Source organism: Prionailurus viverrinus, chromosome E3 (assembly GCF_022837055.1).
Source record: "Prionailurus viverrinus isolate Anna chromosome E3, UM_Priviv_1.0, whole genome shotgun sequence".
NCBI classification, from domain to species: Eukaryota; Metazoa; Chordata; class Mammalia; order Carnivora; family Felidae; genus Prionailurus; species Prionailurus viverrinus.
The window spans coordinates 32145924-32169702 of NC_062576.1; the positions used below are offsets into that span (position 1 = coordinate 32145924).

At 43.1% G+C, this 23779-nt stretch overlaps 1 protein-coding gene across 3 annotated transcripts in view; it reads left to right on the forward strand.

Moving 5' to 3' along the window:
• Window positions 1–22396, forward strand: part of GSPT1 (G1 to S phase transition 1) — a 34517-nt gene extending 12121 nt beyond the window's left edge. For 2 of the 3 annotated variants that reach the window (XM_047838072.1, XM_047838069.1), the window contains exons 2-15: window positions 3529–3573; window positions 3688–3729; window positions 4463–4690; window positions 5690–5723; window positions 8650–8727; window positions 10704–10884; window positions 11512–11666; window positions 12064–12204; window positions 13286–13379; window positions 14382–14462; window positions 18731–18904; window positions 19780–19869; window positions 20048–20216; window positions 21906–22396. In XM_047838072.1, the coding sequence (XP_047694028.1) occupies window positions 3708–3729; window positions 4463–4690; window positions 5690–5723; window positions 8650–8727; window positions 10704–10884; window positions 11512–11666; window positions 12064–12204; window positions 13286–13379; window positions 14382–14462; window positions 18731–18904; window positions 19780–19869; window positions 20048–20216; window positions 21906–21958 (1500 nt within the window). In that variant the 5' untranslated portion in view covers window positions 3529–3573; window positions 3688–3707 and the 3' untranslated portion in view covers window positions 21959–22396. The remainder of the gene's footprint in view (window positions 1–3528; window positions 3574–3687; window positions 3730–4462; window positions 4691–5689; window positions 5724–8649; window positions 8728–10703; window positions 10885–11511; window positions 11667–12063; window positions 12205–13285; window positions 13380–14381; window positions 14463–18730; window positions 18905–19779; window positions 19870–20047; window positions 20217–21905) is intronic. The other variant, XM_047838071.1, reaches the window with a different exon arrangement.
• Window positions 22397–23779: the final 1383 nt, after the last annotated feature.

The following is a 23779-nucleotide window of genomic DNA, read 5'->3' on the forward strand; positions in this document are numbered from 1 at the left end:
GTCAAATTTTCTCTCATAATTTGAAGATTCGGATTTTCATCTTTGTTAAACCACAGGCAGTGCTCTCGCTTGACAGTGTTCTGGTGAATTCTTTCACTTCCTGTTTTAAAATTTGTGATAATGTACCTAGTATCACAGCCAGTTCATTAATCTTCCTTTATCGTAAATTATAGTATTAGTTTTCCTTTTAATTTGGGGAATCACAGTTTTACTCACTGATACACTCTGATAACTCTCCGCCGTGATGAAAATTGTTCTCTTTTCCAATGCTTGACCAGGGTGTATTTCTGAACATGGAAACACCTTTGGAAAATCTGAAACTGTGATTTTACTCCTCACTCCTTGGGAGGTATACTGTTCTTTTGCTATCGGGTATGACCTGTGCAGGACTTGAGAAATCACATCATCTGTTTGCTAACCACGAACAAATGAATGACTCTGGGCCCCAACTCCTCAGTAGCCAGTAACATCAGGATGTGATATGCATCATGAATATGACCTGAGTAGAAGGAGCTGGAAAAGGTTGTCTGTACGTGTGTGCGCATGAGAAGACTGGGTACAACTATATTGAGAAGTTAACCTATTTTTTCAAATGTTTATTTATTTTGGGGGGGGGGAGAGGGAGAGAGAATGAGTTGGGGGAGGGACAGAGAAAGAGGGAAACAGAGGATCCGAAGCAGGCTCTGCACTGACAGCAGGATCATGACCTGAGCCGAAGTTGGACACCTGACTGACTGAGCCACCCAGGCGCCCCGAGAAGTTTAAATTTAAAAGAACATCTTGGCTATATCTGATTTTTCTGGTTCATTTTTCCAAAAATAACAGTTCACGAATGTCACTAGCATTGCCATTAGATTTATAATGTGATTCATGTCTGAATGTGTGGAAAGCTTTTTTCCACCTTGGGAAAATATGGTCAACTTATTTTGGGGGGGCTCTTTAATATCATCATTGTGTGATACTATAATTTTTTTTAAAGTTTTATTTTTGGGGGGGGGCTAGAGCACGAATGGGGGAGGGGCAGAGCGAGAGAGGGACACAGAATCCGAAGCAGGCTCCAGGCCCTGAGCCGTCAGCACAGAGTCCAGTGCGGGGCTCGAACCCACAAGCTGCGAGATCATGACCTGAGCCAAAGTCGGACGCTTAACCGACTGAGTCACTCAGGCGCCCCTTCATTGTGTATATATTAAGCACTTGATTGTGTTTGGTACTTGACTCTCTCTGTACCAGCCGTACAGACTTAAGGCAAGCGTATTATACATGGAAGGTGTTTTGAAAAATAAAACCTTGAACAGATGTTCAGTATGCCGCATTCTGCAGCCATGGAGGTGGTCTTGTGACGGGTGTCACTATCCGAAGACGTGCCTTACGGTCTTCTGCAGTATTGTGTATTTGTTAGCCCGCGAGCCGGTTCTGGAACGGGGTGGTCAGGGGTACGTACTGTTTGGTTTTGTAAAGGTCGGCTGCACTTCGGGGTGTCTTACTGCGCGATGGGGGAGCCCACCGTGCCAGGCGTCTTTTTCCTGCCTTACAACAAACACTACCTCCTCGCCGACTCCGTGTACTTGTGCTGAGTGATTTCTCAGCAGACGCTGTCTGACGGAGGGCGAGTTGCTGCTTGTCTACCTTGGAAAAGCCTAGTGGGTCGGATTTGTCTGAGCGTCAGATGGGAGCGGTGGCAGCCGTCCCTTGCACGGCGCTTGTGGGGGGATCAAGTGAGTCAGCGCCTCAGGGCTTGTTAGAAATCATTGGGAGGTACTGGGCCCCCACCTCCAGCACCGTGTAGATTTGTGAGCCTTTCTGTCCGGTCTGGCCCGCATTTTGTAGTCCGTTGTGCTGGTTGATAGGGTTGAGTTTATTCCCAGCGCGTGTTAGGGGGTCGAGACTCACGTGTTGAGTATCTGTTTGGTGCCAGGAGTTACTTCACAGACACTGGCGAACAAGTGTATTCCCTCCTTTAATCCTGTTGGCAGTCCTGTCGGGAGGGTGGTATGTCCTGTCTGTAATTGCATCGAAATAACTGCGTCGCACGACGTCAGGTGACAAGCCAGCACGGAGAGCGGGGGTCAGCTCGGTGCTGGCCCCTCACCGCTACCCATTGCCGCCCCCTCTGGCCCTTGGGAGGCATGTGGACTTGATGCCCTTGGCACTGGCTGGCTTTCTCTGAAAATGGAGCAGTTTCTCTTTACCCTGCCCATGAACTTTCCTTTGAAATGGAAAACGAGGAAAGGTTAACCTCTGTTCTGTCTGAAGTATGATTCCTGTCCCCTTCCAAACCTCGTTCAAATGATTTTTTTCTTCTCTTCTGTTAATATGCTGCTAATCACGTAGGCCGGGGTCACTCAGACCTTTCGCTCCTCCCCCTCCCGTCCGATGATGCCTCTGTTATCTTTGCGATTAACCCCTCCTCTCTAGTTGTACTGTTCACTTGTTCCCATGACCTGCCTTCCTGCAGTGAAGATGTTGGTCTTTCTGCCAGTGGTCTTCTTTCCCTCCCCGATGAACGCTGTGCTACCCTTACCTTCCCAGGTGACGCTCAGCCTGTCACTTCCCTCCTCGGAAAAAGCTGGTTGCTCTTTTCCCTTTCAGGAACAGGAAATGACCCTCTTCCACACTTCACGTTATTGAAGGTTGGGCCCCAAACTTTTTCTTGGCTTACAGGTGTTTCTGGGCAGTGATTTTAAATATGAGCTGTGCAGTTTATGAATTCATTATTCTTCATTAATTCGTGCGTAGATTCAGGTGACTTCAAATTCTCTGATACCATTTGCGTCTTGGAGATTTTTTTTGAAGCCAGGGCGCTTTCATGTTGGAGTATCATTTAGATATGAAAAATAAACTTATGCGATTGGGTATCTGTATATATTTGTCCTACATCTCTTCCAGCGGGGTCATAAGTAGACTTGAAGTGTGACAGCTGTGGAAACAGGATTATTGCTTGATCTCAGAATTCTGCTATAGGACAAAACTGGCGTCATCGTCATCACCTTTTCTGAGATGTTGTAAGGGGTCGTTTGCATTTCGAGGACTCTGTGTGACTGTCCTTCTTATTTTATTGATATCAGATAGAATTTATTCAAGCACCTTGATGAGAACATATGTGATTATAGAATCTTAAAAAGAGCTTAATCATAGCCTTCTCAGGCTGGAGCTACCAAGAGAGAATCTAGAGAAGCACTGGGGATCGGTTAGGCATCTGGTTAATTTGATCAGCACTGGGTTGCGGCTTGCTTTTACAGTATCTTTGAAGGAAGAGTTTTATGAAGCAAATTAAGAGAATAACTGTGCCTTTATGAATACATTTCAGTTGACAAAAATGTTTTAAAATTGGCTGTATTCAGTAGATTTTTTAAAAGGATTTTTTTAAACAGAGACTTCTAATTTGAACACCTGAGTTAGTTCCTGTTGGTTTACATTATTGAGGTTTTTGTTGTGTTATTGAAATCCTGTTTTTACTGTGTCTTTAAAGATACGCACAAATGGATGCATAGGACTTAATTTTTAATAGAACTTATTTCTATTAAACAGCACCTGCGGAACCTTCCCAAGAGGAACAGTCGTTGCTATGCGAAGGTAATTTTCTATGCTATGACCCTTCGAATGTTTAATGGAGAAAACATTAAGTTGTCTCTGTGTAAAGCCTAGATATTGTTTCGTAAATGTATTATATCTCACTTTCTTGTCTAGGTTCAAATTCAGCTGTTAGCATGGAACTTTCAGAACCTGTTGGTAAGAAAATTTCTGACTGTATTAATACAGTAATATGAAACCCTTTCACTCTCAAGATAGAAGGTACAAATGTAAGTGTTATGGTTATTGGAATGCCTACATTTAAACCTGACATTGAGTCTTGGCTGTTGGGATTTAGAAAGCACTAGCTGGACGTCAGCGCTGCCGCGATAAACTGAGTGACGGCAGATAGAGACGAGCGGAGGGCAAGAGTGCAAAAGTCAGTTTAAGGGCTTGGGCTTGTTCCATTTCCTTGGTGAAAGGTTTCCTTCCTTTTTGTCATTTGCTTACTGTTAAGGGTGTCCTGTTCCCAAGGTGATTGATGAAGTCGATGCCAAAGTACTTGCAGAGGAAAAAGCAGAGATCTCGTAAATCCTGTGTTCTGATTTTAAACTTTGCTGCTTGCCCTCTGTCAGGGCATCCTGACCCTGGGACAACTGGGCTGTTAGGAATGGTACATCTCCTGTTTACATCTTGTGTGGCCTCATGGACATGAAGCTTCGTGAGGATGGCAATCGCCCGTAGTCTCTGTGTCGGCTCTGATACCAGAGTGGGGCCGGGCTTGAAAGCCATAATCCATTTCTGTTGTGAAAGATTTTCTTGCTTATGTTTCACTAGACATTAGGAAATGGAACTAAATATGCAAAATACATTAGTTGTTTGAAGGCATCTGTGTTTTAGAGTACAGACTGTGATTCTTTTTCAGAGTACTAAGTTAAGTGTCTTATTTCAGTAGAAAATGGGGAGACAGAAATGTCCCCAGAAGAATCATGGGAGCACAAAGAAGAAATAAGTGACGCAGAGCCAGGGGGTGGTTCTTTGGGAGATGGGAGACCCCCAGAGGAGAGCGCCCAAGAAATGATGGAGGAGGAAGAGGAAATACCAAAACCTAAATCCGTGGTTGCCCCGCCAGGGGCTCCTAAAAAAGAACACGTAAACGTAGTATTCATTGGGCACGTAGGTAAGTTGCACTCATAGCGGTGAAAGAAATGACCGGTCATTGGGGTACATCAAACAGCTACTTGGAGATGTTTAGTGAAACTGAACTGAATTAATCTGAAAGGTTTCTGATTTTTAACTCGATAGGTTTTTTTTTAAGCTGGCAAAAAATTGCCAATGCTTTGATTTTGAAGGTGGGACAGAGAAATAATTTTGTGATGGCACAGAAGCAGGAAGAAAATTAGCTTCAGTATATTTGTATGTGATCCACACTGATGGCGGCTAAACATCTTAAGACATTTATGAATTAATATCCTAGATAATGTGCTTCCTTTTTGGGGTGACTTCAGTTAATTTGTTTATTTTATGGGCTTCATCTAACCTAGATAGTTTCATTTTGTCTGACCTAGGAAATTAATTTGTTGTGACTTCTAGATGCTTATCAAGTTGCTGGTTAGCACAAAACAAAACCCTGTTTAACGGACTCACACATTCCCTGACCATCTGACTTATCCCCCAAATTGTGAGAAAACACAGAATTATGTGTTCTTTTTTCCTTCCCTTTGTCTCTTGCTTCCTCCTGAATATAATACTATACCACACTATTTTAGTAGCAAGGACTCCCTCTGAAATTTATAAAGGAATGCCTGTATTTGCTAAAATTAGGGAAAGGCACACGACCTAAATGTAGTTCATAGCTCTTCGGGTGCTTTCGCTCTCCCCTGAGGATGCCCTTGGGTAATTGATATTCTGTTGCTGCTGTGCTCTTAGCTGAAGGTCAGAGAGCAGTCTGTTCAAGAATCTTCTTTATCAGTAAAGTAGTTCTCCATTCTTCTCTACCACGAGTACGAGTTCGTCATTGTTGAGCTGGGAGGGGTCTTAGCAGCTTCTTTTGCAACGACATCATGTAATTGTATGTGCTAAGTGGTACCTTTAGTTGTATTAGTGTATATAGTGGGTTTTGTTTTATTTTTTTGTACACCCGTGGTTTGCATATTATTGATGATGTTGTTACTTTCAGATGCCGGCAAGTCAACCATTGGAGGACAGATAATGTAAGTCTGTATTTTTTGTTAAATAATAGAGTTAATTTGACTGAATAAATTTTGGGCATTGTGAACGTACAGGCATACAAAGGAAATCAAACAGGTCACCTGAAAAAGTTACAAAGACATTACCTGTAAGGAAAGCTGATGTTAATTAAGAAGGAATTTCTGCAGTGTGATCAGTTAGTATTTTCTAAATTTTTTTTATATTTTATTTATATTTGAGAGAGATACGGACATAGCTTGAGCCGGGGAGGGGCAGACAGACGCAGACAGTCTGAAGCAGGCTCCAGGCTCCAAGCTGCAAGCTGTCAGCACAGAGCCCAGCTTGGGGCCCGAACCCATAAGCAGTGAGATCATGACCTGAGCCGAAGTCGACCGTTTAACTGACTGGGCCACTCAGGTGTCCCAATCGTTAGTATTTTCTGATGGATTTTAGGCATTCCCTAGAATTCTTTTATCACTGTCCCACTGTCATAGAACATTAACTAAGTGTGTTTCTGAATGCTGTCTTTTACATTTTTTAAAATAAAAACTAAAATAGAACCCTAGATTATAGGCAATCTTAGTTTGCTTTGAATATCATTTTCTTGGGAATAATGAAAACCAGCACTTAAATCGGGTACTTGGGCAGGGGGATCTCATTTTTCCATATTCATCAGCTCTTAAATCCTAGGTGGATTAATCAAAGACAGGTAGTCTGGCTCACATGCTAAGATAACTTTTTATCATATGTAGAAGCTATGTAAGTATGCAAACATCATGGTTGACCTTTACAATATATTCTAGTATTGAAAATTTTATTTTTAAAGTTTATTCATTTTGAGAGAGAGAGCACACAAGTGGGGAAGGGGCAGACAGAGGAGAGAGAGAATCCTAAGCAGGTTCTGTGCTGTCAGTGCAGAGCCTGACATGGGGCTCTCTCTCACTAACCTGGATCGCATGACGTGAGTCGAGACCAAGAGTTCAGACACTTAACTGATTGAGCCACCCAGGCACCCCTGAAAAATTGTTTTAAGTAACACGTCTTAGAATTTGGGGGCACCTGGCTGGCTCTGTTGGTGGAACATGTGACTCCTTTTTTTTTTTTTTTTTTTTTTTGTTTTTTGTTTTAGAGCATTTGATTCTTGAACTCCGGGTTTGGGATAGAGATTATTATTGTTGTTGTTTTTAATTATATTAAAAATTTTTTTAATGTTTATTCATTTTTGAGAGGAGACAGAGTGTGAGCCAAGGAAGGAGAGGCAGAGAGAGACACAGAATCCGAAGCAGGGTCCAGGCTCTGAGCTGTCAGCACAGAGCCCAATGAGGGGCTCTAACCCACAGACTGTGAGATCTTGACCTGAGCTGAAGTCAGGCGCTTTACCGACTGAGCCACCCAGGCACCCCCCGTTTTTAAAAAAGGTTTTACAGTTTTAATCCCTCCTACATTAGACCCCTTTTCTTTAAACCGTGTCATCCATCAGAGGATCTCAAGGGCATATCTTCATTATTTAGTAATCTTATTGGTAATCTTGGCCAACTTCTGAAAATGTCTACAACACGCCTTAAAATAGGGTAATAAATAGAGATCCTTCCATCAATGGATGGAAGTGTTGGGCCCGTTCGATTTTGTGTCTTAGGAGAATGTATATTTCTTGCTTATGGGCTGTAATTTTCACGGGTATTTCACTAGGCTTCCGTGCTCAACTGGTTAGGAGCGTGCACTGTAGATGACTGCAGAGAACACAGAGATGAGAGCTCAGAGGAAGGCTTTGGTTTGGATTGAGTCCAGGGAAGCAGTTCAGTATTACTAAGGAATTGTTTTAAAATTATAATCTTACTTTGACAATATTTTTAAGTATTGAATGTTGAAATGCATTAGTAAGACTGAATTGCCTGAGCACCACTGTAAGAATTATTTTCTTTTATGTAGTATTTCTATTTGCCCTTGAAAAAATGTTTATTCTGAAATAAGTTTAGACTTAGAAGTTTACAAAGGAATAGTAGCGAGTTCCCATATAACTTTCTTTCAGCCTGCCCTACGTGAACGTTGTTAAATAACCGTGGTACGGTCGTTAAACTCGGAAGTTCGCATTGGTATAATCATCCTATTAACTAAACTCTTGCTCTTGAATTTTACCGGTTTCTCCACACGTGGCGTTTTTCGGTTCTAGAATTCCACGGTGCATTTAGTTGTTCCGTCCTCCAGTTTCCCATCTTTGTCTCCTCCAGCTTGTGACATTGCCTCGTTCTGGTCTCCCATGACTTCATCATTTGAAGGGTGCTGTTTAGGACGGTCTTCAGTATGGGTTCAACTGATACTTTTTCACATTTAGATTGTGGCCGTACATTTGGGCAAGAATCTCACACGGGATGTTGTGCTCTTCTCAGCATCCTGTCGAGGGTGCCTCATGTCAGTATTCAATGGGTTTTCTTTTTTTAATTTTGTTTTATTCTTTTTTTTTTTTTTTTTTTTAATTTTAGCATGAGCGGGGGCGGGGGAAGGGCAGAGAGAGAGAGAAAATCCCAAGCAGGCTTCACACTCAGTGTGGAGCCTGATAGGGGGCTCAATCCCACCACCCTGGGATTATGACCTGAGCCGAAATCAAGAGTTGGACACCTAACCAACTGAGCCACCCAGGCACCCTTTAGTGTGTTTTCTCTACTACTGGTCATATTAGCCAGGATTACTTGGTTCATGTGTTGTCTGCCTGGATTCTCCACTGTAAAGTTATTATTTTTCCCCTTTAAGTGTAGGGAGATAATTTGAGACTATGTAAATATCTTTTCCTCTGAAACGTTCCACGGCTTGAGCATCCATCAGTGGTTCCTTTATTTTAAAATAGCTATTTTCTGGGGTTGAAATTCCCCTAAAGACCTTTAGAGTTTTCCTAAACTTCTCTGAGTAATTTCTGAGCAATGGAATGTTTACTTTTGTTTTCTTTGATTGCAGGTATTTGACTGGAATGGTTGACAAAAGGACACTTGAGAAATATGAAAGAGAAGCTAAAGAAAAAAACAGAGAAACCTGGTATAGTATACCTTGACGGCACGATAAATTACTTTGAAGGAAACCCTGCCTGCTGCTTCTCTAGTCCCCCGTGATATAAGCGCATGAGGTCTGAGATGGTGTCATAATACAGGAGAGGGGTCCTTTGCCCTCATACTGCACAGTATCTTGGCTCCGGATGACTTCGGAGCCTACACAGGGAGCCTGGGAACATCCAAGTGTCAGTAATAGACTCGTGGGATGAATTCTAAACCATCCATTTGACGGGGTCATTACCTAACCACTAAAAAACTGCATTTATAGAATTTGTGATAACCAGAAATAGAACTCAAGTTACAGTGGAATTTGGGGAGAAAGCAGGTGACGTGATCTTACTTAGAATGTGATCAGTAACGACATAAATTAAACCCTGGAAAGAAACAAGAGTGGACAGAATTATTGACAGTGCTTGCCTTGAGTGGTGAGAGAAAGGGTCAGTTTTTTTTTCCTTCTAATCTTACCTTTCTTTTAAAAGTTCAGGTTTACCTGGGACATTCATGGTTTTTGTTTTGTTTTTTAATTGCTCTGTATTAAGGGAAAAGATCTTTATCAATGTACTAAAAATGGATTATCTACTATGAAATACAGATGATGAGTTATCTAAATTAATACGTACTATTATGAACGCTTTGAACTTACATAAATTGTTTTCACATGGCAAAGAAATACCAGAATAATTTTTAGCAGGTAACCATTGCTCCCAGATGGTTGTTCGCGGCTTTCACTTTTGAAAAATATCCCTAGATAGCGTTATTGTATTATACTTGGTGCCAGGCGATTTTAAGAACTCACAGTGATATTGGCATTGGTACTAAGTAGCCTTTCTGTGTAGTCAGCTTGTTTCCATAAATACTCTTTGCTTATAGAATATATATACGGGTTTTCCCCCTGTATATCCAAAAGTAGAACATTCCTTTCAAATCTTTTGTAAGCCAAAATGGCGTGAAGCAAAGAAGCAATTGTCATCAGTTTACCTGGAAAACATTTTTTGAGCATTCCCAGACCCGGAGAATAATCTCTCGGGCTTTTCTGATACCTCAGGACTCATCTGTGCTAACGGATACACACAATAAATGGCGATACGGCCCAGATGCGCAGACACAGTTCAAAGCTGCGACAGCTTGACGCAGAGATGCTGAGAGGCTCCTGGGGCAGAAGCGTGTGGTGTCGCCCTGGCCGCTCAGTGCCGTGTCTCGCCCTTCGCTGCAGAACAAACGCTGAACGCTAGTTTTGCTTTTCACTTTTTTTCGTTAAAAAAATCCTCTTTGAGTATCTTTCAGTTTGTAAGAACAGGTACTAAGGTAGGTTGTTTGTAAAAGCAAAGTGGCATAACATGAACTTTCAAAAATCAGGGGATACCTGTAATTGCCTGGATATTTGTAAAAGCTCTAAATGTTTGAATCGCAACAATAAAAGTTTTATTCTATCAATTTTCATTTCTACCCAGTCCTATTCTTTTTTTTTTTTTTTTTTTTTTTTTTGAGAGAGAGCGAGCAAGCGCACAAGTGAGCCAGAGGCAGAGACAGAAAGAGAGAATCCCAGGATGGGCAGACGGAGAGACGGGGAGACAGAGAAAAAAGCAGGGCTCACCCAAGCGGGGCTTGAGTTCACCCTGTGTGGGTCTCAGACTCATAAATAATGAGATCGTGACCTGAGCTAAAGTCAGATGCCGAATGACTGAGTCACCCAGGCGCCCCGTGATTTTTTTTTTTTTTTTTGATTTTTAAAATTTTTAAGTAATCTCCATACCCAACGTGGGGCTCCAGTTCACAACCCCGAGATCAAGAGTCGCACAATCCACTGACTGAGCCAGCCGGGCGCTGCTGTCCTGTTCACGATTTAAATGTTGTATTCTGGACATAAAGCTGGATGTCCTCATTATACCTTTAGCGGTAGAAGAATATCTTCAAAACTCCTATGTTCTTAGTGACATTACTCTTATTTCTAAATTACTTCAGGTACTTGTCTTGGGCCTTAGACACAAATCAGGAAGAACGAGACAAGGGTAAAACAGTCGAAGTGGGCCGTGCCTATTTTGAAACGGAAAAGAAGCATTTCACGATCCTGGACGCCCCTGGCCACAAGAGTTTTGTCCCAAACATGATTGGTGGCGCTTCTCAAGCTGATTTGGCTGTTCTGGTAAGAAAGACCTTTCCGGGCCACCTGTGTATTTGGTAGCAGCCCTGCTTCGTGGTGAAGTGTTTTGATTTTACCCTCGAACAGCTAGAACTCAGGTTGCAGCGAGCTGGAGCCTCCGGTCACAGACGTCACTTTTGTCTCACCTGCTCTCAAGCAATCTTTGTAATTGGATTCACGTAGGAAAACAGCGTTTCATCTTTTCTCTGCCGTCACTCCCATCTATGACCGTGTCAGAACTTAGTGTCTGCTCAGTCTCCTGCCTGATCCGTTTTGCACATTTCCCATGTGCCGTGGGTACAAAACTCAGTAAGAAATGATCTGTTTTCTCACGGCCTTCGGGCATTTTTCAGGGTCGTTCGCTTTGTCCGTGTGCCGGCACTGTCACATGCAGGTGTGAATTGTCAATTATAAAGGCGTGCTAGATTTTGGAAAATTAGGGGATCGGTACAAACGTGTGCCAAAATCTTCAGCCATTTAGATATCGGGATGTTCAAAAGCATGCATATTATAACTCACTTATTTTTATTTTCTTGCAAAAAGCTTCGATAAAACTGAAAGGAAAGATACCCCGTTCCTCGGAGGGTAGACGTGAATGTGTAAGAGTAAACTCTGGATTTCTTGGAATAGGTCATCTCTGCTAGGAAGGGAGAGTTTGAAACTGGATTTGAGAAGGGCGGACAGACGAGGGAACACGCGATGTTGGCAAAGACGGCAGGTGTGAAGCACTTGATCGTGCTCATTAATAAGATGGATGACCCGACAGTGAACTGGAGCAGCGAGAGGTGAGCTTTGCCGTCTTCCTGGTCTGTACAGGCATCTTAGTGGGACAGAGGGTGGCTTTGCGACCGAGTGCTGTTTGCCCCTGCGGTTTTTCTGAAACCTTAATTTGTCGGGGGCGCCTGGGTGGCTCGGTGGGTTAAATGTCGGGCTTTGGCTCAGGTCACGATGTCACGGTTCGTGAGTTCAAGCCCCGCCTCGGGCTCTGTGCTGACAGCTCAGAGCCCGGAACCCGCTTTGGATTCTGTCTTCCTCTTGCCTCTCCCCCTCTCATGCTCTGTCTCTGTCTCTCTCAAAAGTATAAATAAACATTAAAAATTTTTTTAACCTTAATGTGTTTAATAATGAAACTAGAGTTCACTTATTTCATATTATAATGGAGTTATTCATAAATATTCATAGATATGAAGAGTGCAAAGAGAAACTAGTGCCATTTTTGAAGAAAGTTGGCTTCAATCCCAAAAAGGACATCCACTTTATGCCCTGCTCGGGACTGACCGGAGCAAATCTTAAAGAGCAATCAGATTTCTGCCCTTGGTACACGTAAGTAACCTTTGCTTCCGTGTAGAAAAAATTTATGTCTTTATAAGTAATCTCAGTAAATACTTTCTCTGACTTCGGCTTCAAAAATACCGTGACCTTTGCCCATTTGGTAACTGTGCTGTCTTTTTGTTAATTGAGTTGGGAGAGTTCTTTATGTACCGAGTAGAAGTCCTTTATCAGATAAATGATGTGCAGATATTTTCTCCTCGGGGACACCTTTCTGGACGGTGTCCTTTGAAGCACAAAAGGTTTTAATTTTGATGAAATCCAGTCTGTGTTTTCTTTTGTTGGTTGTGCTTGTGGGGACATACTTGGGAAAACGTTGCCTAACTCAGGCGTGAAGACTGAGCCACACTATTTTCTTCGAAACCTGTTGTGGTTTTAGCTCTTACAGTTAGATGTCTGCTGCATTTTGGGTTCATTTTTTTTGTTAAAGTCTTGATTACTGAGCTTTTGTGAGTTTTTCAAATTGGGAAGTGTCTCTGAATTTTATTAGTATTACTATTGTTATTTTTTTTTCCAAGGTGGTTTTGGCTATTCTGGGTCCCCTGAATATCTTCACGAACATTAACATCAACTTGTCACCTTGTTCCAAAAGGCAGCTGGGAGGTTCATGGGGATTGTGCTGAATCTGTAGATCGCTTTGGGGAGCATTGCTGTCTTGGCAGTATTAAGCCTCCCAATTCATACACTGTAGCGTTACAGAGGAAATGATTTTATAGAATCCTGATTTTAGAGCTGGAAAAGTCCATAAAAATTAAGTAGCAGAATGTAGCCAATTTATGTAGGCCATTTGCTATAAAATATTTTCTAAATCTTAAGTTTATGAGGAAGCTTTTTTATTATATTTATATAATATTTATTATAATATATTCTATATTATAGAACTATTTTGTTATTTTTTGCGTTTTCTGAAGAATGAAGGAAATGAACTGGGTAATAAATTGGTTGAATGAGCGAGTACGTGGGTAGAATGGGAGTATTATTAGAACTGTTTTTTGTATAAAGTTACAGTCCTGTAATTTCTTAAAATTTTAATACTTCTGTTGATGCTCTTTAATGGATATTATTATGTTTTCAGTGGTTTGCCATTTATTCCGTATTTGGATAATCTGCCAAACTTCAATAGATCAGTTGATGGACCAATCAGGCTGCCAATTGTGGATAAGTACAAGGTACCCCGAATGTTCAAGAAATTGGGTTTTATGGGAGGTGAAGTCATTGTTTTGTGTTTTACATTATGAAACAGTCCTGATAATTAACAACATAGCATAGATGTCTCTCTTTTTTATTGTTTTTAATGTTTATTTCTTTATTTTGAGAGGGAGTGAGGGAAGGGCAGAGAGAGAGAGGCAGACACCGAATCCAAAGCGGGATCCAGGCTCCGAGCTGGGAGCATAGAGCCCAGCATGGGACTCGAACCCATGAACTGTGAGATCATGACCTGAGCTGAGGTCGGAGGCTTAACTGACTGAGCCACCCAGGCGCCCCTGGAGGTCTTCCTTAGTGGCCATATGTTTAGTGACATAGATGGATCGCTGTTTAATCAGCCAGCCTACTTCATTTAAGCTGTTCCCCACTAGGCCAATAATCATTTTTTAGAGAGAAAGTCATACAGGGAAAAACTGCTGGAGGCAGAGGATTTACACGTTACGGTTGATGGATACTGACCAGTAGCCTTCCAGATACTGGGAGCAGAGTACGTGAGTGCTGGTCGGACCGCAGCCTCAGCAGCGCGCTTTTGAAGTTTTATCGATGTCATGTTTGCTCTCCTCAAATACTTCATTCTGTCAGTAGCTCCCTGCTACATTTTTTGAACAAGTATTTTTCTAATTTTTTGTATGAGGAAGCAGGCTCAGATTTTCAGAGAATCGGAGTGAATTGAAACAAATAATTCAGATCTTCACATGTAAAATTCTGTGCTGTTTCCAGTAGCATGCTTTTTTAGATGTCAGGCATCCTTCTTAGTGTGACAACTGTACATGTGCTGATGACAAACAATATGGAGTATTTGTTACCTGTCTCGTGTTTAAGATTAGTCCTAAGCATTCTGCCACTTGAGCCATAGGTTTTCTTTTATGAGTAAGCCCCATAAGATTTCACTTGGGGTTGTTGAACTGTTGTAGAATAGTAATAAAAGTCTGTAACTCCGTGTTTTTAATTTCGAATTTAAACAGGATATGGGCACCGTGGTCCTGGGAAAGCTGGAATCAGGATCTATTTGTAAAGGCCAGCAGCTTGTGATGATGCCAAACAAGGTAAGAATTAGTAATGGTCTTATTTGGATTTCGTCTTGAAAACAGTAGCAAGGAGCTAGAACTTTTAAAAAAAATTAGGGATTTCCGTTAAAAGAAAACTTTTAAAATCCATGATTACATTTTATTAACGTCACGTGCACAGTGTACTACAGAGTAAGTGGTATTACAGTGACCCAGTGACAGATGGGGAGGGGCCGGCACCATGTTAGAGCTAAAAGGTTTATCAAGACAGTTCTGCCTCTGTTCTTTCACAAGAGGCAGGTGGGGGGGCGGGGGGGGCGCCTGGGTGGCGCAGTCGGTTAAGCGTCCGACTTCAGCCAGGTCGCGATCTCGCGGTCCGTGAGTTCGAGCCCCGCGTCAGGCTCTGGGCTGATGGCTCGGAGCCTGGAGCCTGTTTCCGATTCTGTGTCTCCCTCTCTCTCTCTGCCCCTCCCCCGTTCATGCTCTGTCTCTCTCTGTCCCAAAAATAAATAAAAAACATTGAAAAAAAAATTAAAAAAAAAAAAAAAAAGAGGCAGGTAGGGGTCTGGAGTGGTTAAGTGACCTGTTGCTCTTAACACATTGGGTTATCGAGCAAGCCAGGGACGAAGAGTCAGGTTTAACCATGGTATCATTGGCCTTTTTTTTTTCTTCTTCTTGTACATAATTACATTGGATACTATAAAATAATGTATCCCATCTGTGTTCCTTACCTGTTTTTAGAGAAGAGGGTTTGCCTTAATCATAAATGAGTCTCGTGTGAATTCTTTCTTCCTATCGTTTTGTAAGTTGTTTACTGTTGGAGAGGGTTTCGTTCAAACACGCAGAACCCCCATGAATTCTTCCTTTGTGTTACGTCTGACTGCTCAGTTGCTGATAATGACAGACATGTAACTAAGGAACTGTTACCTGCCTCCCAGAGCGGCCTTGTCTCCCAGCTCCAAAGATGTTTGTGTAGGAAAGTAGGCCTGAGCCATCAGAACCTCCAAATAGAGATTTTGTTGGGTTTAAGGGAGAATTTCTTCACCATGCTTATTCTAGGCACAGTGAATTAGGAAAAGTATCCCTTGCCACTGTAACGTTTAGGTATAATTGGCGCCTTACAAATTGTACTTTGAGGTTTCTTGATACCTTATGCATTGGAGACTGGAGTAGCCTCTCCTGGTCTCTTTTTACCAAGGTATTTATCGCTGCAGTTGAATGTCAGGGACAGCGAATGAAAATAGTGCTCACTGTAAATCCGTAGAGCAGTCACAGGAGTAGTTTGGTCGTGGTGATGGAAGGCAGATTGGTGGTTCCGAGAGGTGAGGGGACAGAGAATGGGGAGTGACTGGTTAATGAAAGGCACGGTTTCCTTTTGGGGTGATGAAGATGTTCTGGAGCTAGATAACTGGTGATGGTTGTACAATATTGTGAAATGCCAAGTGGCTGCCCCTGAATTGTACAATGGCAAGTGGCTGAAAAAGGTAAACTTCATGAGTGTGCCACCACAACAGAAAGAAAAGTACAGTCTGCTCTGAGCAAGTGACCTAGTGCCAGGCCCTAGCCGTAGGGGAGGCGTCCTCGTAGGCCCATTACAGCTGCTTGCTGGGCCGGTCGCTGTAGCAGGGCTGTGGCCGTTAGGGAAGCCTTAAAAACTCCGTTCGCTTTAGTCCTGCTGAGTCTCCGTGGAACAGAGTTCAATATTTTAAAAGACACAGATGCCTATCTTACATTAAAAAATTAATGGGGAGGTAACCTACGAAATGGGAGAAAGTAATTGTATATCATGAATCTGAGAAGGGGTTAAATCCAGAATATATCAAGAACTACGGGGTGCCTGCCTGGTTGGCTCAGTTGGTTGAGTGTCCAACTCTTGATTTTGGCTCAGGCCCTGATCCCAGGATCATGGGATCGAGCCCCAGGTTGGGTTCCTCACTGAGCTTGGAGCCTGCGGAAGATTCTTTCCATCTCCCTCTGTCCCCTCCCCTGCTCACGCTCTGCTGTCTCTCAAAATTAAAAAAAAAAAAACAAAAAAACAAGTCCGCAAAAAAAAAAAAAACAATCGACTAAACAATGAGCAGGGGTCTTACACCTGTCTCCGAAGATGTGCAGCTGGTCAGCAGGCACCTGAAAAAGATCTCCGCGTCTCTGATCATCAGGGGAATGCGAATCGGAACCACAGCGAGACGGCGCCTCGCACCTATCAGGATGGCTACCGTCAAAACACCAAATAGCAGATGTCAGTGAGGGTGTGGAGAAATTGGAAAACCCTCGTACGCTGTTGGCGAGAATGTAAGCGTGCACAGCGGCTATGCCAAAACGTAATGATGTTTGCTCCACATTTTAAAAATAGAATAATTACACGATTCAGCAGTTCCACTTCAGGACATGTACCCGAAAGAATGGAAGGCAGACCTCGAAGAACCAAGAACCGATATCCACAGCACCGCTTACAAAAGCTGAAATGGGGAAGCAGCTGATCGTGGCCATTGACCGATGAGACAAACGAAACGTCTGTACGTACAATGGACTGTCATTCAGCTTTTCTGACATAGGCTTACAGCATGGATGACCCTCAGGGGCCTTGTGCCAAGTGAATGGAGCCGGTCACAAGAAGATAAATGATGTATGATTCCACTTAGGTGAGGTATTTAGAGCAGACAATCCTTAGTGCCTTTTTTTTTTTTTTCCTTACTTTTTGAGAGAGTCCGCGCAAGCAAGGGAGGGGCAGGGAGAGGGGGACAGAGGATCCCAAGCAGCCTTTGTGCTGACAGGTAGACAGCAGCAAGCCCAACGTGGGGCCCGAACTCAGGAACCATGAGATCGTGGCTAAAACTGAAGTCGGGCACTTAACTGACTGAGCCACCCATGTGCCCCTTACCTTTCATAAACCAAGAGAATTTGTTGGCCTCTGTCTTAATTTTTGAAACTGGATTAATTTAAAGATTGGACTGGCCGCATTGCGTTAAGCCGTAAAAGAGTGTGTTTGGGAGAGGGATTGTCCCGCTGGATTTTTGGACAGAAAGTAGCAGACAGTACTTGTTAGTTTGTGTGCGGTGGGACTGCTGGTTTCTGCCCCTTTGTCCTGTTACCGTAAAGACTTTAGCTAACAAATCTGGCTCCATCTCACTTCTTGGAAGGAATTTCGACAGCTGTCAAAAAGGTCTAAGCTGCCTTTTGGGAAAGGAGAGCGTTTTGGGTCGGGGAGGGGAGAGACTGGAGTTCAGCCCGCCGCGGGGGGAAGAGTGCATTCTGGATTCGCCGCCCCTTACCTGCCGTCACCAGGTTGTTTTGTTTTGGGGTGTGTGTTTAAAAATTTTTTTTTTCAACGTTTTATTTATTTTTGGGACAGAGAGAGACAGAGCATGAACAGGGGAGGGGCAGAGAGAGAGAGGGAGACACAGAATCGGAAACAGGCTCCAGGCTCTGAGCCATCAGCCTAGAGCCTGACGTGGGGCTCGAACTCCCGGACCGCGAGATCGTGACCTGGCTGAAGTCGGACGCTTAACCGACTGCGCCACCCAGGCGCCCCTGGGGTGTGTGTTTTAAAAAGATGAATTCTCTCCAGGGGCAGAGACGGAGTAAAGTAAGGCAACGCTTGTGGGTATTGCTTTTCACACTTTTTCCCACCGGTATGCTCTTTTTTAAGTAACTGGTAAGAGATGGCAGTTTTACCATTCGTGACGTTTGGTACATTCACAGCTGTCACCGCTGTCAAGTTCCAGAACGTTTTCAACATCCCAGAAGGAAATTCTGTACCCATTAGTCGGTATTCTTTTTTTTAATGTATATAGTTTTAATGTTTATTGTCGAGATAGAGCAGGGGAGGGGCAGAGAGAGAGCGAGACAGAAGATCCAGACAGGCTCCGCGTTGAGACCGCAGCCCGATGCGGGGCTCCTCGAACTCCTGAATCGTGAGATCATGACCTGAGCCGAAGTCAGACGCCTAACTGACTGAGCCTCCCAGGTGCCCCTAGTGACTGTTCTTTCAAAGCTTAATTGTTCAGAAAACTTTGGAGACATACACTCTTCAGATATCTGGGGTTGAGAGGTAGTACAAACGGTGTCCTTTGGAATCCTAGAATGTAATCATCGTAATAAAAATGACATTCATCAAATTCAAATCCAGATGTTAGATTCAGTGTTAATAAACGTTCTGGCTCATCCACGATTTGCAGGAAAATGTGGCTTGAAGGGACCATCGGATCACGTTACATTCTGCCGTGCAGCGTGTGTGTCCGAAAACCTCCAGTTTGGGGTTTATTTGCATGTGGTTTTTTTTTTGTTTTTTGTTTTTTGTTTTCAAGCACAACGTGGAAGTTCTTGGAATCCTTTCCGATGATGTAGAAACTGATTCTGTAGCCCCAGGTGAAAACCTCAAAATCCGACTGAAGGGAATTGAAGAGGAAGAGATTCTCCCAGGATTCATCCTTTGTGACCCTAATAATCTTTGTCATTCTGGACGCACATTTGATGCCCAGGTAGACTAGTCATTGTAATTGCCTTAGCGGTCCTCACCCTCCATGTGCGATCAGGATGTAAATGCTCTTTGCCTGATCACTGGTGACCCTCCATCGTGTGTATCAGGGGAATGAGATAGGGGAGGTCATACGTACATATCACGGCCACCGCGATGTCTCACACACACCCGGTCTTCAAGAGGTGGTATTCTTCGGAAGTTCCTCTTTATTTTTGGTCACCTGTTGGTAAGAGGTATTACGACTTAACATTTTGCTCAGAGCGCCCTTCCCTTGAGGAGAGCACAGCCACCTTGGAAATGAGGCTGTGTCTGTTTCTTCAGAGTAAGTCCCCTTCCAGACACGAAGACACAGGGTGTCCGTGTCCTTAGCTACGTGACCTCCCCACAGGGATGACGGAGCACGACTGGCGTAGCTCACAGAATTTTCGAGTTCTGTCACGAGCTCCTATGACTAGGCAGGATAGGTTTTGATGCTGGGTACGAGGCTGTTTACTTCTGCTGGGCCTTAGTCATTGAGAATTGGATAAAACTGTGAAGTTCACAGCTGGAACAAAACAAATGAGAACCAGCTGCAGTGCCGGTGAGTTCCTTCACTCCTCGGGGAGGAGATGGCTTGGAGAGACAGGCTTCTCAGGGTAGTCTGCCTGCTGGGTTTCTAAAGTCGGGCCGTGGCCTAGAAGATGGGTAGGGGAAGCATCTCCGCGGTCACGCTTGGATATCAGGCCGCTTGACCCAGCACTTCTAACTCAAAAATAAGTTCAGTTGGTGTCCTGCCGAGATGGTGAGTTCCACATTCCGGTGGTACGAAGTGGCTCTGCAGGACGGTCAGGTCTGTTTCACCCCAGGGATAAAGATGTGCATTGTTTTGTTTGACAGATAGTGATCATAGAGCACAAGTCCATCATCTGCCCAGGCTATAACGCGGTGCTGCACATTCACACCTGCATTGAGGAAGTCGAAATAACAGTGAGTCGAAATTCTTTGATCATTAAGAGCACCGGGGGCTTTGTTTGTGTATGGGTTCGGAGACCGTCTCATCTTGATCATTTCGGCTCGGCACCAGTGAAGCACTTGTATCTGCACTCCTTGTCTTAAAGGTTCTTTCACTCGGCACTGTTGTGACCTCCTCCTTTTTTTCGGACAGGCCTTAATTTGCTTGGTAGACAAAAAATCAGGAGAGAAAAGTAAGACCCGACCCCGTTTCGTGAAACAAGATCAAGTATGCATTGCTCGCTTAAGGACGGCGGGAACCATCTGCCTTGAGACCTTCAAAGACTTCCCTCAGATGGGGCGCTTTACCTTAAGGGATGAGGGTAAGAGTACCGCACGCATCACGAGTTTGTGGAAAACTTGGGTGCGTGTTTTGTGACAGATTCCTGTAACGTTTTATGAGCGGAGGGAATTGAACAGCAGACAGAGTCGGCCGTGCGTTTTAGCAGTGTATGCTGTAGTTGTAAGAATCTTAATTTTGATCTCTTGCAAGGAGCGGGCTTTGAGAGTTAGTTTATTCACTAAGCAAGACCTTCTCTGAGGAAATCCTTTGTACCGTGAGTGATTAAAGCCCGTCCTGGAGGGCTTAACCCTGGAAGGCACGTTTTTTGCCATACGAGCCTCTGCAGTAAAACCTTGTCATTTCTGTGGTCAGAAGACATTTGAAAATCAAGTGTGATAAAACATTCACTACATGGATATTGGGGGGGATAAAGGGGATACAGAAGCTGATGGTCTTTTAGCACCTAATTTTTACAGAGGTTTAGTAGCGTTTTTATGTGAGTGTGGGTGTCCTTCTGCCTGCTTCTCAGTGAATCTGAACAACTGTGCTTTCCCTGTCTTGTGGCCGTGAAAGTCTTTGGTAGCATGAAAACACAGCGGCTCTTAGTAAATGGCTCCCTGTGGCTGATTCGTATTTCTGACTTAGGTAACTAAGTTTAAGACGGTGGAAAACCTTACATAAAACACTGTGGCTCAGCTGAGATACAGAATCGGCAGCTTAGTTAGTCCCGGTTCTCTTGGACAGAAAACGATGTGTCTCCTGCGTGTCAGCAGCTGTGCAGAGCTCGGGGAACACAATGTGTCCAGTTCCTGAACCTTCCTTCAGCGAAATCTGTACGGAGACTGGCTCCATTTTATTTTAAAGTCTGTATCTAGTACTAGTGAAGCCGGTCACTGGGTTTGTCCTGTTCACATAACAAAATGAGAACCTTAGTTGCCGGTTAGAACCTGATAAAAATCAGTCGGCCAGAAGAAAGTAACCTAGCAAAAGTGTTTAACCCCAGAGTTACTTGTTTTCCTAAGGAGGTGCTTGGCTTTTAAGTTCTTCACGTGACCTGATGGGATTCGTACCTCTTAAAATAGGACTGAGAACCCTTCTTAACAGCTTTATTGAGAGAATTTATATACGTTGAAATTGACTTGTTTTCAGTGTACAATTTCATGAATTTTTGTAGGTTTACAGGGTGTACAGTCATGACCACATTCTGATTGTGGAGTATTCACAACATCTTAAAAAAAACAAAAACAGCCCTTGCACCTGTTTACGGTCGCTTGGTATTCTTCTTCCCAGCCAACCACAAATCTTTCCCTCTCTGCCTTTTTTGGACGTGCCATATAAATAGAACCATACGCTTTGTGGTCGTTAGTATCTAGTTTATTTTGCTTGGCACGTTTTTGAGGTTCGGCTCTGTTAGGACACGTATGTAATTCACTCCTTTTTATTGCCAAATAGTATGCCATGGTACAGGCGCTCCACGATTTACTTGTCCACACACAGGTTTGTGATAACGGGAAATGTAGTTTCTTTTCGGCTCCCCCCACCCTCCAAAGATCCACTTACTGAGACGACCTGATGAGAAATCACACCTTTGGTGGTAAAGCCAGTCAGTAATTTGCATTGTGAAAAATAGTTTTATGTTTTACAATAATCAGCTTTAATACCTCACGTAGCTTTGCTGTTAACTACTGAAAAGGGTTTTTGTTTGTGTTTTTTTAAATTTCATTTCTAGGTAAAACCATTGCAATTGGAAAAGTTCTGAAACTGGTTCCAGAGAAAGACTAAGCATTTTCTCGATGACCCTGCACAGTACTGTGAGGAAAATTGACTGCAAAAGCCTACTTCACACCGCCTTCTCTCATTTTCTGCCCATTGACAAACTTCTCCCCGTATTTTGCAAAGACGAAATTCACAGCAAAAGTCCACATAATGTCAGCTTTCTCATATTGAGAGCTCTGCTATGCCACTGTTGAATTTTCCCCCAGGTTTTTTTTCCCCTCCCCTCCCAAACTCTGCTTCCTTGGACAGATTTGGCAATAGCTTTGTAAGTGATGTGGACATAATTGCCTACAATAATGAAAACTTACCGGAATTTTTTTATTTTTCATCTTCCCCTTAGACCTACTTAGTCTTTTTCCCCCAGGCAGATCATTCTGAGTGTGCGAGTGTGTGTGCACATGTTACAGAGACAACTACCATGTTAATAAAATATTCAATTTGAAATCCTTTTCGGTATTTGAATTGCTTTTGAATAATATTTTTTATCTGGATGTAACATTGTTGCATTAGCTTTTTAACTTACCAAGTAACTGAGTACATTTTATTGCTTGGACTTTTCTAAACTCCTTCCCCTATCCACTACTTTAAATGAGGCATTTACAAACGATGTTCGTGTTTGTATTAAAGGAAAGAACTCGTTGGACCCCTCCTTTTGATGGCTGACGCATACATACAGTTAAACGCCTTTATGCGACGGTGACGCTGCTTTCGTAGGTCTGTCCCTTACGTTCCGCCAGTTTGTATTTTAACATGACTTCTTAAACACAGTAAGTTGTCTTAAAGTTAAAGAACAGCATACTGTCGTTTTTATAAGTAAAGCATAATGAAATTGTACCCCTACGGAAAATTCCATTCACTCGTTAAATCAGTGGAATTTGCAATAAAGACAGCATGTTGAGACCTGGCAAAAAAATGCCTCCTTTAGTATTTATAAGAGCTGCATGCATCTAGTATGAAAACCCGTATCAGTCGCAAGTGCCACTTCTGCAAACGACACCGTTTACTATCTGTGTCGGTAATTTTAAAGGCTGGATGATCCTTGCTGGCGAAAGCTGCATCTCGTCCAGCAACTATAAACGAACACCTATTTAGAGCCACCCGAATCTGCACGGACGGAAGTTAGCAGTGATCAGTGGAATCAAGCACAGTATCGACGTTTTTCTATTATTTGAAACTGACTGTTTTCTTAAATACAAAGCTGAAATTTGCTAACCTGTAATTTGGAAGAGCCACACTGGAGCATTGTGGGGGTTTTTAGATGGAAGGCTGACTTTCGACTGCAGCTGTCGTGACTTTGAAATTTTTAACGAGAGTAAGTGGGAAATGGAAGAGCCGCTTTCTGCGTTTCCTGGGAAGCCCCCCCCTCCCCGCCGCCCTTGATTTTCAGTGTTGCCATTTGTCAAAGACCTGACCTCTTTTAGACTGTGGTTTATCTCGAAATAAGATACTTTGTAATTGTGTATTTAATGTAGTGTGCCCTGTAATCTTCCTCAGAAAAGAAAAGCCTAGTCAGACTGTATTTCCAGTCACAAAATATAAACCTTAATCTAATCCTGTTCTCTTAACTTTCGAATTACCATGCATTTCATGAACGAGGCTGTACCTTAGGGACGGAGCAAAGCTCTTGCCCTAAAGCTCCCTAGAACCATACTCGTGGCTATTAAAGTGCATGAAATTTAGCTAAATTTTACTATGTCTGCAAATCTCTGGGCTTTTATTTTTCGGGGAAATAGGGGAGGTCTAATCCGTACTTAACGCCTCTTTTTTGTACTTCCAAGGTAATAGGAACAGAATAGCAGTTGCCTAGATTTTAATGAATCTTTAAAC